The sequence below is a fragment of the Tamandua tetradactyla genome, chromosome 8, assembly GCF_023851605.1.
Source record: "Tamandua tetradactyla isolate mTamTet1 chromosome 8, mTamTet1.pri, whole genome shotgun sequence".
Classification (NCBI taxonomy): domain Eukaryota; kingdom Metazoa; phylum Chordata; class Mammalia; order Pilosa; family Myrmecophagidae; genus Tamandua; species Tamandua tetradactyla.
Window position 1 is genome coordinate 67,765,015 of NC_135334.1, and position 17,954 is coordinate 67,782,968.

At 37.7% G+C, this 17,954-nt stretch overlaps 1 protein-coding gene across 8 annotated transcripts in view; it reads left to right on the plus strand.

The window, feature by feature from the left end:
* Nucleotides 1–17,954, plus strand: part of GDPD4 (glycerophosphodiester phosphodiesterase domain containing 4) — a 220,157-nt gene that overhangs the window by 142,194 nt on the left and 60,009 nt on the right. For all 8 annotated transcript variants that reach the window (XM_077113504.1, XM_077113505.1, XM_077113510.1 and 5 more), the window contains 3 exons: nt 8,296–8,443; nt 14,931–15,013; nt 15,748–15,800. In XM_077113504.1, coding sequence (XP_076969619.1) covers nt 8,296–8,443; nt 14,931–15,013; nt 15,748–15,800 — 284 coding nt within the window. The remainder of the gene's footprint in view (nt 1–8,295; nt 8,444–14,930; nt 15,014–15,747; nt 15,801–17,954) is intronic.

Genomic DNA, 17,954 nt, shown 5'->3' on the forward strand with positions numbered 1-17,954 from the left:
GGGTGCCCAACAAAATCTACCCTTCCCAGGAATATGAACTTATATTAATATACTTCTTTGGGGCTTCCACTGATTTCCTCTGGAACAAAGCCAGATTTTCCTCTTTCTCCTGAGTAATCTCCCACAGCTTATTACAACTAACTAGTTTGATGATACATTTTTCTCATGCCTTTTAGCCAACAAGTTTTAAAAGTAGATTATTAGGAAGATTTTTTTTTTTTCTAATAGAAATTGAGACATGGCAGAACACAAGTGAAAAGTCTTTCTCATGTCCTTCTTTTGATAGAGAGCTACAAACATCTGGACATGGGGAATTTCTTATTACTTTTCCTGTCTTTTAGGGATTGTAACTGAGAGCCCCATTTGAGGCCTATGGTTCCTCATTTTTTAGCTTATATTGACTGTTGGCATTTCTCATTTTCTCTGGAAAAGGAAAAAGAGGAAACTCACTAGCACAAATGTGACCATAGTGTGTCACAATGTGCATCAGAGCTGGATGTTTCCCTCTCTGCCACATCAGTCATTTGAGCAAATGGGGAATACAGTTGCTGGGAATCCCTGGACACGTTTCCTGAGAAATATCTGGACCTACACTTGCAAAGGTTTCCCATTCCAGGGCAGTGCTCTTGAGGAGTCCTCTCCACTAGCCCAATTACTTGGGAACATGGGGAGTACTGTTGCTGAGCATTCCGGGATGTTCCTCCCCAGGAGATATCTAAACCTATGCTCCTGAAATGGGGGCACTTGCCCCACCTTGGAGAAGTCTAGGACATCACTCCTGGGAATACCTTTGTCCTCTTAAGTTTCCAGTTACCTGGGGGCTAGAAAGCGAGCATAACCTTGAGGGGAAGCTTTATATGTGACCACAGTAGGTCTCAGTAGAGACTAAACAATCAAGGTCTTAAGAGGAGACACTCCCATTGGAAAGTACCCAATTCCCATGGGCCTAAACCAGAGGTGACTCCCTAGAATGTCAAAGACAACACCTTGTTTGGTACAAGAGTTCTTAGCCCAGAATCCTGTGTTACAAAAGATGGAATGTCTCAGAAGGCATTGAAAGCCAGACAGAGGGGAAAGAGGGAGAATCTCATGAAGGCAGGGGAGAGGACCTCTGTTGAAGAGCTGAAAAGGGGAACAGAAACAGCAGGAAGAAGGAGATGTGGGTCCTCAGAGGGGAGGAAAAGAGAGAGTGTGGGGAAGTCTTGGAGAGCCTTGGGGGGATGGGGAGAAAGAAGCAAGGGGACTTGATTTGGTGTTCTAGTTTGCTAGCCACCAGAATGCAATATACCAGAACCAGAATGGCTTTTAAAAAGGGGAATTTAATAAGTTGCTAGTTTATAGTTCTAAGGCCAAGAAAATGTCCAAATTAAAACAAGTCTATAGAAATGTCCAACTTAAGGCATCCGAGGAAAGATACCTTGGTTCAAGAAGACTGATGAAGTTCAACGTTTCTCTCTCAGCTGTAAGGGCACATGACAAACATGGCAGCATCTGCTGGCTTTCACGTGGCTCTACAAAAAGGGACTCTCTCCAAAATGTTTCCTCTTTTAAAGGATTCCAGTAAGCAACTCCACCTTCAGTGGGTGGAGACACACCTCAATGGAAATCATCTAATCAAAAGTTACCACCCACAGTTGGGTGGGTCACATCTTCATGGAAACAATCAAAATGCCCTCACCCAGCAATATTGAATGAGGATTAAAGGGCATGGCTTTTCTGGGGTCCACCACAGATTCAAACTGGCACATTTGGCTTCCATTTCCTCAGATCAGAGCCCCTAGATTCCTAGAGAAACAGAATTGCATGAGGATATAAGAGAGGATTGAAATGAATCAAGCAAGATGAAAAAAAAGCAGAAGCATATAGCCAAGCCTCCCAGTACTCAACAGTCCCAATGGTCAGAGAAGAGAGAGAGGCCTCCTGGCTGGCTCGCCAAAATATGTTGCTAGATTTTGGCTTCCAGGTTCTTGGCCATACTGCAAGAAAGAATTTAAGGGTTCAGCACAGTATAGAGTAAATAGGCAGAAAATTTTCTAGGTACATCTGTGAAAGGACATGCAGGTACTCTTGCAAAGACAAAGGTGAAAAACACGAGAGTCCTGGTGTTGTTTTAAATTGTTCAATTTGTGGTTATTTTTAAATGCAACAATAAAAATTAATACATATGGTGAGTATATTTTCAACTTTATAAAAAACTGCCAAACTGTTTTTCAAGGTGGCTGTGATATGTTTTGCTTTCCCACTAGCTATATATGAGAGTTTCAGTTGTTTCACATCCTTCCCAACATTTACATGACATTGTAAATATTTTCTAATTTGCTATTTTCTTTATGATTTCTGATTCTTTGTTCTTGAGAGATAGTGGCCTGCAACTTTTTTCTTGAAATACCCTTGACAGGTTTTGATATCAAAGTTATTCTGGTTTCGTAGAATAGACTGAAAAGTATTCCCTCTTTTTTGGGTGAGATTGTATTATTTATTTCTTAAATGTTTGGTACCTTTGACCAACGAAGGCAACCTGGTGCTGGAGTTTCCTTTGTGGAAAAGTCTTTAATGATGGTGTTTTAGTTTGTAAGCTGTCAGAATGCAATATACCAGAAAAAGAACAGCTTTTTAAATGGGAGACTTTATTAAGTTGCAAGTTTACAGTTCTAAGGCCATGAACATGTCCAAATTAAGGCACCAATAAGAAGTTACCTTCACTCAAGAAAGGCTGATGCTCTCCAGAACAGCTCTCTCATCTGGGAAGTTACATGGCTGGCGTCTGCTGGGGTCTTTGGATTCCGGACACCTCTCTCAGCTGTGAAGGCACATGGCAATGTCTGCTAGCTTTCTCTCCCAGCTTCTTCACTGACTTTCCCCAGGGGCATTTTCCTTCATCTCCAAAGATCTCTGGCTGTGTGGGCTCTTTTGGTTTTGCACTTTTTCCAAAATGGTGCCCTCTTAAAGGGCTCCAGTGAGCAACCCCACCTTAAATGGGTAGAGACACCTCTCCATGGAAACCATCTAATCAAAATTTACTACCCATAGTTGGGTGGGTCATATTTCCATGGAAACAATAAAAAAGATCCCACCCAGCAATATTGAATGAGGAGTAAGGAATTTAGCTTTTCTAGGGTACATAGTAGCTTCAAACTGGCACAGATGGAGTAATTTGCTTTGAAAAGTGAAATTATTCAGATTTTATATTACTTTTTGCATTATTTTATACAGGTATATTTTTCAAGTTATTTTTTCCATTTCCTTTAAGTTGTAAAATGTATTGGCATTATGTTGATCATAATATATTATTATTGTCTTTTAATGTTGTAGCATCTATAGTAATAACTTTTTTCATTCCTAATGTTGTAATTTGTGTCTTTTTTGTTTTCTTGATCTGTGTTGCTAGGTTTTATCAGCTTTATTATTCTTTTCATACAGTCAACTTTCAGCCTTGTTTTTTGCCTCTATTGTTCATCTTTCATTGGTTTCTACTCTTTATTAATTTTGGTTCCTTCTATTTTCTTTGGGTTTGATATGCTTTCATTAATCTAGCTTCATATTATAGAAGTGGATCATTGATTTTATACCTTTCTTCTTTCCTAATCTATGCATTTGAAGCAATGCATTGCCCTCTAAGCATTGCAGGAACTTCACCAAGAAATTTTGATATATTGTATTTTCAGTCCAATATATTTTCAAATTCACATTTTCATTTCTTCTTTGACATGTGGGTTATTAAGAAGTGTGTAGCTTAATTTCCAGACATTTGAGTATTTTTTTTCTTTGTCTTTTTTGTCATTAATGTCTCATTTAATGTAATTATGACCAGGGAACATACTCCACATTTTTTTTCAGTCATCTGAAAAAAGAAATTTGATAATTAGACTTGATTTATAAATAAGCAAATGGTTAGTTTTGGTGAAGATTCTGTTTTCACTTGAATAGAATGTATATTCAACCATTACTTTAAGCAATATGCTATTCAACCATTATTTTAAGCAATATGCTATAAATGGCAATTACGTCAAGTTGATGAACACCTTTGTTCAAATCTTCTGTAGACTTATTTTCTATATGCCAATTTTACCAATTACAGAGAGATATATTACAACCTCTAACAATAGGATTGTGAGTTTGTCTGTTCCTCTTTTCGTTTTGTCAATTTTTTATTCATATGCTTGAAGCTATATTATTATGGACATACATATTTATAATTATGTACTCCTAGTGAATTGATCATTCTTTTATTACAACTGTCCTCCTTGCTTCTTATAACACCCCTCTTGAAGTTTGATTTGTCTTATATTAATATAGCTATTGCAGCTTTTTTATTATTACTGTTTGCATGGTACATATTTTAATATCCATTCACTCTCAGCCTTTCTTTGTCCCTTTTGTTTAAAAGTGTTTTTAGGAGATGCAATGGTAGCTCAGTGGCAGAATTCTCGCCTGCCATGCCGGAGACACGGTTCAATTCCTGGAGCCTGCCCATGCCAAAAAAAAACAACAAAAAAAAACAAAGTGTTTTGTTTGTTAAGAATATAGTTTTGTCTTTAAAAAAGAGTCCAGTACAGTTTCTGTCTTTTAATTGGAATTGTTTAGTTCATTTAATTTAATTTAATGTAACTACCAATATGCTTGAGTTTGTTACCATTTTGTTATTTATTTTCTACTTGTCCCATCAATTCTTTCTCCTTTTCTGCCTGCTTTTAGATTAATTAAGTATTTTCTAGTATAATACTCCATTTTATCTCCTTAATTTATTTTAGCGATAGTTCTTAGTATTAGTTTTAGCGGCTACACTATATATTTCAGTATGTGTCTTAACTTATCACAATGCACCTTGGATTTAAAGTATTCTACAATATAGAACATTATGTTCTCAGGACAGTACAATTTCATTTACCACTCTTTATGCTATTGTTTTATTTCTACCGATGCTATAAGCCCCACAGTACATTTTTATTCTTTGTTTAAAACAGTCAGTAGTATTTTAGATTAAACTTTCTTAAAAAACTTTGAGATAATTATAGATTCACATGTAAGAAAAAATTCAGAACAATCAATCTACCCTTTGCCCAGTTTCCTCCAAAAGTACACCTTGTAACATTATTGTATAATATCACAACAAAGATATTGATATTGATATAATCTACTTGTTCTATTTAGATTTCCCTAGTTATACTCATTTGTGTAGATGCAATTGTGTATATAATTGTATGCAATTTTATCGCATGTGTAGGTTTGTGTATCCAACACCACAATCAAGATACAGACCAGTTGTAGCACCACAAGGATCCTTCATGTTCATTACCTCAGGGATTCCTCCTATTGCCCTTTGATAACCACACTCACCTTCTACCCATCCTTCTCCCTCCTCAAACCCATTGCTCTGACAATGACTAATTTTATGTCTATTTCTATAATTTTGTTATTTTGAAAGTGACATATAAATGTTACTTTTATGCAACTTTTGGGAACTTCTTTCAGTAAGCCTAATTTACTAGAGATTCATCAAAGTTGTTGTGTGTAACAACAATTTATTCTTTTTTGTTGCTGAGTAATATTCCATAATATGGATGAACCACAGTTTGTTCAACTATTTACCCATTGAAGAGCACCTGGGTTGTTTCCATTTATGATGTATTACAAATGGAGCTGCTATGTACAAGTTTTTATGTGAACATAAGTTTTCATTTCTCTGGGATAAATGCCCAAGAGTGTACTTGATGGGATATGGTAATTGTATTCTTAGTTTTATAAGAAACTGTCAACTTTTTCAGAGTGGCAGCAAACCACTTCACATTCCCACCAGCAATGTATGATGATCCAAATCTCTGCATCCACACCGATTTCTGGTGTTGCCACTATTTTTTCTTTTAATCACTCTGATAAGTATGTATTGATATTTCATTGTGATTTTAATGTCCATTCCTCGATGGCTAATGATGTTGAACATCTTTTTATGTAGTGATTTGCCAATGGTATATACTCTTCAATGACATGGCTCTTGATTTCTTTCTAATTGGAGACATATTTTTTTCACTGTTGAGTTGTGAGAGATTTTTATATATTCTAGATTCTAATCCTTTGTTGGATATGTGGTTTACAAATATTTTCTCCCAGTCCATAGGTTCTCCTTTCATCCTCTTAACAGAATTCTTCACAGAGTGAAGCTTTTAATTTTTATGAGGTCCAATTTTTACTTTTTCTTTTTATTGATCATGCTTTTAGTGTCAAATCTTAAGAACTCTTTGCCTAGCCCCTTGATCCTGAGGATTTTCTCCTATATTTTTTTCTAAAAGTTTCATAGTTTTACCTTATACATTTACATCTGTGATCCATTTTGTGTTAATTTTTATAAAAAGTGTAAAGTTAGGTTGAGGGTTTTAAAAAAATGCTTTTTATTGTGAAATATAATATATATACCAAAAAAAAGCAATAATTTTCAAAGTACATTTTAACGAGTAATTACAGGACAGATTTCAAAGTTTGGTATGGGTTACCATTCACATTTTCAGGTTTTTCCTTCTAGCTGCTCCAAAACAGTAGAAGCTAAAATATATATATCCTTATAGTGATTCAGCAGTCATACTCATTTGTTAAGTCCTATCTTTTCTGTTATAACTCCTCCTTTTCCTTTGATCTTTCTATCAATCCATAGGATCTTTGGGCTGTGCCCAAGTTTGAAGATTTTTGTTTTTGTTTGGCTTATGGATATTCAGCACCATTGTTGAAAAGACTTTCATTCCTCCATTTGATTGCTTTTCTACCTTTGTCAAAAATAAGTTGGTGGGCAGACCACGGTGGCTCAGTGGCAGAGTTCTTGCCTGCTGTGCCGGAGACCTGGGTTTGATTCCCAGTGCCTGCCCAGGCAAAAAAAAAAAAGAAAAAGTTGGAACCATATTCAAAAATCAACTCAAAATGGATCAAGGACCTAACTATAAGAGTTAAAAACATAAAACTCTTTGAAAATTATAACAGGGCAATTATTCATGACCTGGGATTTGGCAATGGATTCTTAGATATAACACCAAAGTCTTAAGCAGCAACTACAACAAAAAAGCAATAGATAAATTTGGCTTCATCAAAATTTAAATCTTTTTGCACATCAAAGGAAATAATCAAGAAAGTAAAAAGACAACCTACAGAATGAGAAAAGATAGTTGCAAACCATATATTAGATAAGGGTTAATGTCCAGACTATATAAAGGCATCAACAAAAAGACAAAAACTTAAAAATGGGCAAAGGATTTGAATTTGTTTCTGCAAAACCTTTCCTGGGATTTTGATAGGAATTGCATTAAATTTGGATAAGTGACATTATTATTATTGTTATTATTATTACTGTTCATACACTGAGGCTAAGAACTCATCAAGATAGTCAATGCAGAGGTAATATTCAAACCCAGGCTTGTCCAGAGCTGTTTCCAATATGCCATACCATCTCAAGATTAAAAAAAAAAAATTGAAGGCACTTATCTGATGTGTTTTTTGAGAAAACGAATCCTTGAAAATGACAACTTGACTAGAGTTATTAGGTGTTTCTCCATTTATTTCCCTCCTGGCTCTATAACAGTGCAAAAGCATCTACTGACACTTAATGCTTGGGGAAGATTTGGGTTTTATTCCCCTTATTCAGATGCTTGTAAAAAATCCTTTCTTAAAATTTTAAATGTTTACCAAGCTGGTTTTCATTTTTAAATTCCTTCTAATTAGTATTTATAGAGCTAGGCATAATGCTAGGTATTGGGGTATTGGGTACACAGAGTTGAAGACGACAGTCTCTGCCTTCAGCTTGCTTACAGTCAAATAAAGAAGACTGATAGATAAGCAGACCACTAGAGTGGGGCTTAAGTGCTCTGATGGAGTTAAGAATAGCTGCTAGCCAATAGTGTGCTGGAACTGGCTTACACCAGCTTGTGGGAGCCAATTACTAAATACGTAGGAATTTCACAAAGTGGTTTTATCAGAATTAGCTTGAAACTGGCCATGGTAGGAGTATTTATACCATGGAAAGTGTCAAATCCTACAAATAAACTTTCCTTTTTCTTTTCTCTGTTTGTTTTTCCCTTAGGACACACAATTTACCAGCACACCATTGTTACTGTAAGAGCAGAGGTACCAGATCCAATCCTTTATCCCACTGCAACATGAACCCATTCTGTCACGTCCCATCATAAGCCCTCCCAGGACTCACTGTTTCTGATGATTTAAGCAAAATGGTGATTTACAAAATGGTGGCTGTTTCCCTTTTAGATGATAAGAATGAGACTTGGTCTAAATGCCCTGTGGATTCTGTTTTTGTTCCAGAGACTATAAAGCAGCTAATATCACCATCAACCTATACACTATCAATGAACCTTGGCTCTACTCACTGGCCTGGTGCTCCAGGATTCACTCAGTGACCACAAACGATATTCATCTCCTGAGTCAGCTTAATCATCCTCATTTCTTCATGGTGAGCTGGTTGTCCACCTTGTTCTTCCAAGCCTGATACAAGAAGGGTCTCTGTCCCCCACTGCACCCCTGCATCGCCCACTGTGCACCGTGGAGAACTATTTAAAGTTCCGTGGTATTTGAGGTGTGGCATTCTTCCTTCTCCCAACCCCATCCTTCTCTGAATTTTCGGGGAGAGATTAATTAGTATTGTTAGCTACATTGCCATTTATTGAATCCATACAATGTGTATTATGTGCATTTTATAATTTAACCCTCTGAGTTAGTCACTATTATTATCCCTATAAGGGAACTAAGCTCGTAGATATAAAAATCTGTGTGCATGGTCGCGTGCTTGATGTGGGATTCAGAATGAGGTCTGACTCCAGAGTTTTGTGACTTGCAGCTCCATCTTCCTAGCGTCATGGCAACCGTGAACAGTGGCATGGGGTATGAGGAGAAAATTAGGGATACTTCACTCCAAAGTGAATACTGTGGGCCCTGAATAAAATGCTTTTGAAGAGGGGAGCCATGTCTAGTTGCCGAGCTTGGTTTCCCTGTCTGCTTCTGTTAGTGCTCAGTGCCAGAGGCGTGGGGGCCTGAAGGCCTGGATTATAATCCCATCACTGCTTATCCGTTGAGGGCCTAGCTAAGTAGTTAACTGCTTCATGGCACAGTGCCCATATTCTTTTCTTCCTCATCTTTAGATCTAAAAAATTACCTTAATACATTTGGTTATATAAATATACACTCTTTCCCCAGGGGAAGATAAATGCTATGTTTATTTGCTGGGAAAACATATTTGCCAAATATATTACAGGCATTTTCCTTAATCTTTAAATGGCTCTTAAAAGACTTCTGTGATATTTGAGGTGTGGCATTCTCCCTTCTCCCACCTACATCCTTCTCTGACTTTTCAGGGAGAGATTAATTAGTATTGTTAGTTGCATTGCCATTTATTGACTCCATACAATGTGTGCTACATGCATTACATAAGCCTCTGAATTAGAAGATTTCAATGAGAAAAAGACTAATAATGCAATAGAAAAAGAGACAATGGATATAAATAAATAAGTAGAGCACCAAAAAAGGGAAATATAAATGGTATTTAAACATAGGAAAAGATCCTGAACTTCACCTTTAATAAGAGGGGTGCAAATCAAAACCAAGCAGGATACCACCTTTCACCCATAAAGTAGCAAGAATCTCAACATTTGATAACACACAGTATTGGCTCTTCTTACACCTCCAAGGATAGCAATTAGCAATATCTATCAAAATTTTAGCTGCACATACTCTGTGACCCAGCAGTTACACTTTTAAAAATTTAGCATTTGCTCTGGCAGATTGGAAATAATCTAAATATGGATATTCACACAATGTAATACTATCATCCAAAAAAGTGTGAGGTGGTGGTAGTAAGAATTCGGCACTTCTGTTTGTCTTATTATAGAAATATCTCTGAGACAGATAGTGAGTTTTCAAAAGCCAATCTAAGGGAAGGAAGGCTGCAGATTATCCAGCTGGTAACTGCCCAGCACCTAACCCAGAGGCACATTTACCACGTAGTTAAGGAAGCTGAAGCTTTAGGCAGTGCCCAGTTTTCTTACCTGTGTAGAGAATGGGTTGAGTGAGTACACAATAGCATAGACTTTAAAAACAGCTTAATTTCTTTCCACCGGCTCTTGTTTTTATTTATTTATTTATTTATTTTTAATTTTTCCTTCCCACTGATTCTTTAAACCTGTTGGATGAGGTAGGCCTTTCCCTGCTCCGGAATGAAATCTCACTCAGGTTCCATAGCTTTTTTAGTCACTCTTAGACCCTTTTAAAAAATTCACTTATAGTCACAGAAACAGCCTCATTTTGGAATTAAAATGTCTATTCCAGAGTAATAGCTTAAACTCCAAACTGTCTTAGAAATTAAAGCTTTAAGTAGAGAAATATGTAGTAGGGAGAGGTCTCTGGTTGCCTTCTCCCTCCACCCTCACTGGCCCCAGATTCTGACCTGCCCCAGAGTCAGAAACAGGGGAAAAGAGAACAGGGTCAAGAGTACAGCCTCATAGGGCTGCTACTGCATTGAGGCCCTCGGGTAGTGCATATTTATCAGCTGATACCTCCTCTGTCTGGTAGCTTCTTCTTGGAGATGACACTGCAGGGAACTTTGGGTGGCAGGTTCCTCAGCACGAGTTAAAGCTTCTCCACCCACCTATAACCACGTGACTACCCCCCCCCCCCCCCAGGTCCCAGGATTCAGCAGATCACCCCACCCAGTTTTCCTCCACAGGTACAGCCCTTTGAAGAAAATTAGCTTCCCTACCCACCCACTTTTAGCCACCAAGGCAGTGAAGGGTAGCCATCTCTCCCATTTTTTTTTTTTTTAAAACATGGGCAGGCTCCGGGAATTGAGCCCGGGTCCTCTGGCATGGCAGGCGAGCACTCTGCCTGCTGAGCCACCATGGCCCGCCCTAGCTCTCCCATTTTGCCCAGCTGCTTCAGATTGAAATGCAAGAGACCCAGGCTAGGAATCTCCAAGCTCTCCACAAAGTTCCTCTACGTTGGCCTGAGTGAGAAAGAAGCACCCTGGTCCATTAACCCAAGGGTTTGGTGGCACAGTACAGAGACAAGCCTCTACAGAAACCTGCCCAAGGAATTCCTGCACGGGGTTGTGGAGAGTTGGAACATGGGCTCCTTGTTCTTTCCTGACCTGTGGAGCCTCTGTAAAACAGGGCCAGTAAAATCCATTCTCCATGCGTGTGTGTGTATAGAAATTAAATGAAATATTATGAGTTATAGAACTGTCATTCTGAGTGCTCAGTCAATGTCAACTTGCAGTTGTGGGCAAGGGCCAAGGCAGGGACCAGCCAATGCTGGAAATACGGACTGGAGATAACAATTCTAACAGGTTGCTGAGGTCATGGCTCTTTAAAAAACTATTATTCAGGATTACAATATATATTTCTAACATTTTTGTTTTTAAAACTGATTGCAAAAGTTTGCTCATTATATAAAATTCAATCATTATAAAAATGCATAATTTAGAAAGCAACACTCCCCTCCATGATTCTCTCCCTAAATTAGCAATATCTCATTCAAAGTTGTTCCCTTAAGAAGCTACACATACTTCTACTCAAAGCACTTTTTTTTCCTTTTTAATACTTGAATTGATAAATTCATGTGGTTAAAAAATTCAAAATGTATAAAAGGATATTAATAAAAAATCTTCCTTCCACACCTGGCCAGGGCTTTTTTAAATGGCCCAATTCGCAGTTTCTGGCCTGAGCTGTATTTCTGTATTCAAGGAGGCAGGACCTGCATCCCAGGTGGCTCATATCCTGGTGCCACCACTTACTGTATAAACTTGGAAATGCTAATTAACCTGTCTATGTGCAGTTTATTTGTAAATTGGGGATGACAATAGTACAATAGGAGCACTTTTATCCATCACAAAATACACATAACTTAAAATCATTTTAATAATTTTTAAATGTACAATTGTGTAACTTTAAGTACATTGACAACGATGTATAACTTTCACCACTATCTAAAACATTAACATCATCTCAAACAGAAACTCATGCCCATATCAGTTCGATTTTACTACTTTAAAAACACAACAACTTCCAGTTGTAGAGACCTAAAACAAAGGAATGTTCCATTATTTTTCACAATTCTGATGCTGGCTAAGCAGTTTCTCTGGGCTATCTGGTCTAGGATGACTTCATTCCCACCTCTGGGATTGGTCTCGCCTGAGGTGGCTGGGATCTCTCTCCCTGTGGCCACTCATCCTCGAGGAGGTTGGCCTGGGCTGTTCATCTGGCGGCCAGAGGGTTCCAGCAACGAAATCATGTGGCCAAATCCAGATTCAAAGTTAGGAAGAAACAGATTTCATCTCTTGATGGGGAGGAGCAGCAAAACCACCTTACAATGTGGTCTGCATACAGGCTTGGGAGGGATATTGTGGTCATTTTTTGGCACAATCTACCACATACATACTTTAAACATTTATTTTATTATTTTTTTTTCTTTTTCAGCCTTTTTTATTTATTTATTTATTTATTTATTTTTTTATTAATTAAAAAAAATTAACTAACACAACATTAGAAATCAATCCATTCTACATATGCAATCAGTAATTCTTAATATCATCACATAGGTGTATGGTCATCATTTCTCAGTACGTATGCATCGATTTAGAGAAAGAAATAGCACGACAACAGAAAAAGAAATAAAGTGATAACACAGAGAAAACACAAATAAAAATAAAAAGTACAAAAATATATAAGAGAAAGAAAAAAAAACAAAAAAAAAACTATAGATCAGATGCAGCTTCATTCAGCGTTCCAACATAATTACATTACATTTAGGCAGTATTGTGCTGACCATTTTTTTTTTTTTTAGACATCATACCATTCTACATATGCAATCAGTAATTCTTAACATCATCACATAGATGCATGATCATCGTTTCTTAGTACATTTGCATCGGTTTAGAAGAACTAGCAGTATAACAGAAAAAAATATAGAATGTTAATATAGAGAAAAAAAATAAAAGTAATAATAATAAGAACAAAACAAACAAAACAAAACAAAACAAGAACCTATTGCTCGGATGCAGCTTCGTTCAGTATTTTAACATGATTACTTTACAATTAGGTATTATTGTGCTGTCCATTTTTGAGTTTTTGTATCTAGTCCTATTGCACAGTCTGTATTCCATCAGCTCCAATTACCCATTATCTTACCCTGTTTCTAACTCCTGCTGAACTCTGTTACCAATGACATATTCCAAGTTTATTCTCGAGTGTCGATTCACATCATTGGGACCATACAGTATTTGTCTTTTAGTTTTTGTAAGCATTTATTTTAATTAAATTATTTTAAGTAATCATTCATTCACCTTTTAATATAGTGTCAAGGTCCTTTCTTTGAGAATACTTTAGCTGATTGAATTTTGTGTTCTCTTGCTGATTTAAATATCCAAATGCACCAGCTATGATTTCCTATTTTTATTTCTTTAAGGTAGATAAGAACTTGAAGTCACTGAAAGAAACAGTCAGAATGAGGAATCCATCTAGATTTTTTTAATTACCTCAGACCCTTCCAGTGTTTCACCCACGCCTAATCCAATCAATTTATTTTCTATAGTGAGCTACACTGTGTTCACTGAGTTTTTCCAACCATTTGACAGTTTTCTTAAAAACAACATACTTTTTTCACTCAGATTGAAGCAATATCTAATTACATTTCACAATCAGAAGAATGAGTACAATTGACCTAAGTACTGATTTTTGGTGAACAGACAGCTCACCTGGTAGGTATCTTGGAGTAGTCAGTAGGACAAGGCATCAGTCAATAAGTCTCTCAGAGGGAATTAAGAACCTCAATTTAGTGGCATTTGGTTAAGAACATCTGTACCTTCCTCATAGCGTGTGAAAATACCCTTAGAATGCTTAGAACACCTGCCTGGCTCCTAGTACATGCTCATTCAGTGTTAGCTGTTGTTGTCAATCTTGTCATGATTGTTAGCATTATTGTTACTCCGCCCAAGGAAATACCTTGGTTCCAGAGTGGCGAATGGCCTGAGAAAGAGTCAAAGTGCCAACCCCACTGGTATCATGTGAAATTGGTGGGGGAATGATGAAGCTGTAAAGGGAGGATCAAACTAGGAATTTAAAACTCACAAAAGAGGATGCAGGAGATGAAGCTATGGGAATTGGGTGATTAAGATAAGGAGTGAGGACGAGGGGGAATGTAAGGTAAGGGGGATTTATAATATTAGCTTACTTATTTGAATCACAAGGATTTAGAAAAATATTTCCCAAATGATGGTTCACAGACTAATTGCTTCAGCATCACCTGGGGAACTTGTTAAAATGCAAAAAAACTTGTTAAAACTCACTTAAGTCTGTAGTGAGACCCAGGAGCCCATATTATTAAAAACTGCCCATGTAGATTTGAATGCACAACTAGGTTTAGGAACCAATACCATGAAAATATAGAGGACTGGAAGTCAAAAAATCTGGGCTTTAGTCTTGGGTCTAGAACATCCCTGCTATGTGACTTCTCTGGGATTCAGCTTCACATCTGTAAAATAGGGAATATTATCTGTGAACTGACTCCCTCTGACCTCTGTCTGAAGGCCAAGGGAGAGCAATGGTGTGCAATGTTTTGTCCCCTGCAGAGCCCCCTGCGTGTGTGAGGGGTGACTGTTAGGTTAGCAGCAGGTACTTTCCATGTTTGAGACCATCATGTTAATCGGTGCTCCTCCACCTAATGTTGATCTCGTGGCCAGAGGCTTCCAGTAGCAAAATCACATGGCCAAGTCCAGATTCAAAGTGAGGAAGAAACAGATCAAAGCAGAAGAAACTAGTATGTGCGCGCCGCATCCCCCCCACCCTGCGCTTCACCCAGCCCCAGTAGCAGAGCAAGGGACTTGACCTACTTGATTTCAAAAATCCCATCCAACTGTAAAGTCCTTTAACTGTTATTTGTTTCTTGTTTTATAGACACCAAGGTACTACTTGTTCATATGGGTTCTTATAGATGCTGTTTCTGCAATTTGTACTTTTTCTATATTTCATTTTCACTGGTAAGTATATATTTGTAATTTTAAATTATTTTTTCCCAAGTAAAACTAATAAATGGTTCTTATGGAAAATTGATTGAAAAAAAAAAAGGATTGCAGTCTTCCTGTAATACCACCTGGAAAGTTCTCAGGAATATGAGGCTTATAACTGAACTTCTCATTTTTTTCAATGCTGCCTGCTGCTCCTCACACTGTTGCCACCCTTTCAACACCAGAAAATGTTTTAAGGATAAGGACTGTCACTGAAGCCTAGTTATTTCCAGTTACAATGGATTCAGGGTGGAGCATTTGGGAGAGAGCAGGGGTTGAAGGTTATCCAGAACAAATGCCTGCATCCTCCTACCTTCCTTAAAACTGGGTTTTAGAGGGCTTTGCCCCTTAGTTGCTGGGTGCCCCTGGGAAAAATCACAGCCCCTCTCTGGGCCATAGTCTTTTTTCATCTTTCCAAGATAATAATACTTGAGAACTCTTGCCAGGCAAATGCTACAGGATTGCAAGATTCAAGGTGGAAGATGGAACATCCTGATTGAAGGATGTTAGAGGAGAATATAATAGGTTAGATCCCATTAGGGCCCATCATTTATTGGTTCCTGACCTATCCTTTTAAAAGGACAGCGCAAACTCTCAGCTTAAATCAGAATTTGACTAGACAGTGTTTATTTTCTCACCACTGACTTGGATGATTACCTCTTATAGGAGAGGTCTGAGAGGTTCATGGATGGTCTGCTTCCTTCCAGGTCGAAAGTAAGCAAAAGAGAGAAAATGCTCAAAAATGTCGGCATTCGCACAGGTAAAGTCAGAGCCCTAGCCCTCTATTATTTCTCCATCCCACCTCATTGCATCCAGGAGACAGGTACTGCTGTAAATGTTTCTAACCAGATCTGAGGGTGCCTGGGAAATTGAGGGAAAGGGACCAGAACCAGGTTGGGAAGTGTAGGTTGGGCACAGATTTTGATGGGCCTTTTTCATCAAAGTTTCAGATTTTGAACTTCATCTTCTAAGCAGTGGGAACTCTTGGAAAATTTTAAGCATTGGTTGTCATTTCTTCAGTATTCACATTTCCATTCATCATGCAGTCATTGAGTGCCCACTTTGTGCCAGGCATACTAAGAGGGGCTGAAGATAGCTGAAAGCTATTTGTGGATGTTGCCCCAAGGGGGAGGAGGGTTGGCCTAGCAAAAAGCAGTAGGCAAGCAAAGTGTAACAGTTGACACTATTGAGCAAGGCATATAGGTCCAGTACACAGTGGCTGTCATGGCTTGTAGGGCTGAAGGTGCTTTGTGACAGTGTGAAAGACCTCTATAGTCAAAAGCACAAAACGTTGTTGAGAAAAATTATTGAAGACTTAAATGAGAGACATAATATGTTCAAGGATTGGAAGACTCAAGTTTGTTAAGATGCCAGTTCTCCCCCAAATCTGTAAATCCAATGCAATCATAATAAAAACCCAAAAGAGGTTTTTTGTGTGGAAAATGAAAAGATGACTCAAATGTATATGGAAATGCAAACAAAACAAAAGAAAAAACCGAAGAACAGACAAGACAATCTTGAAAAAGAAGAAGAAAGTTGGAGAACTTGTACTACCTGTTTTCAAGATCTGCCGTAAACCCACAATAAGACAATGGTATATTAGCACAAAAAATGGACAAAATAAACAAATGGAGCAGAATAAAAAGAACAGAAACAAACCTATACATATATGGTCAATTGACTTATGAGAAAAGTGTCAAAGCAATTCAGTAGGGAAATATTGTCTTCAATACACTGTGCTGGAGCAATAGGCATTCCATATGGAGAAAAAAATAAATATTAATCCCACTTCACCCCTTGTACAAAAATTAATTTGAAGTGGATCAAAGATTCAATGTTAAAGATAAAAAAGCTTCTAAAAGGAAATATAGGATAATATTTTCATGATTTGAGAAAGACCAAGACTTCTTAAAATAGGATACAAAGACCACTAACCATGAAAGAAGTGAATGATTAATTTGACTTCATAAAAAGTAAAAATCTGATTGACCAAAAAATTGGGATTTCAAGTCAAGATCAGTTTGGCAAATCTCTGAGGGACTAGTGCAGATGTTAGCAGCAGTGGTTTTGGGCTTCCCATCGACTTGAAAAGGCAGGGCATCTTTTATTTTATTTTTCTCTTCTGTTTCTTTCTTTGTTTTGCTTTTGGTTTTCTTTTTTTTTTGACTGATGAATCCCTGAAGGACCAGTGCAGACACTAGCTTTGATTTCAGCCCTCTTAGCAACAGCCAATTTCTTCTGTCTTCACACTGGTATCTACAGGGAAACTTGAAGAGACAACACACCTTTTCTTTCTTTTATTTGTCTTTTCTTCCTCCCCTTCCCTCTTCCTTCCTTCCTTCCTTCATTCCTTCCTTCTCCTTCCTTCCTTTCTTCCTTCTTCATGGCAGATCCCATTGGGACCTTATTTCATTTTCTGAGCAGCAGGCTTTCCACTGGCAGCTATCAGGAGACTTGGGAATTGACTAACCACCCATTTTAATTCCCCCCCTTCTTTTGAGTCTCCCTAAATAATAGGCAGCTCCAGCCCCAAACAAGTAAAACCACCAGAAATCCCTGAGGATTTGTGTGTATGTGTGTGTGGATGCAGAGGACCAGAGAAACCACATTATAGTACTCCAAGTGCCCAGTTTTCAACAAAAAGAAAATTATGAAGTATAAAAGTATACAGGAAAGTATGGCCAAATCACAGGAAAAATTTTAATTAAAACTATCCAACTTGGCGAATGATGGTGTATGCTTATGAAAGAAGGTTATGCTACTACAAAAAGGAACACAGTCATGAGGCAAGCAACGATGTGAATGAACATGTGGGACATTTGGTGAGGCAAAATAAGCCAGAAACAAAAGAATAAGAATGATATGGTCACCTTTAGAAAATGCTTACAAGAAAATAGGGGCCTAGATTGTAAGC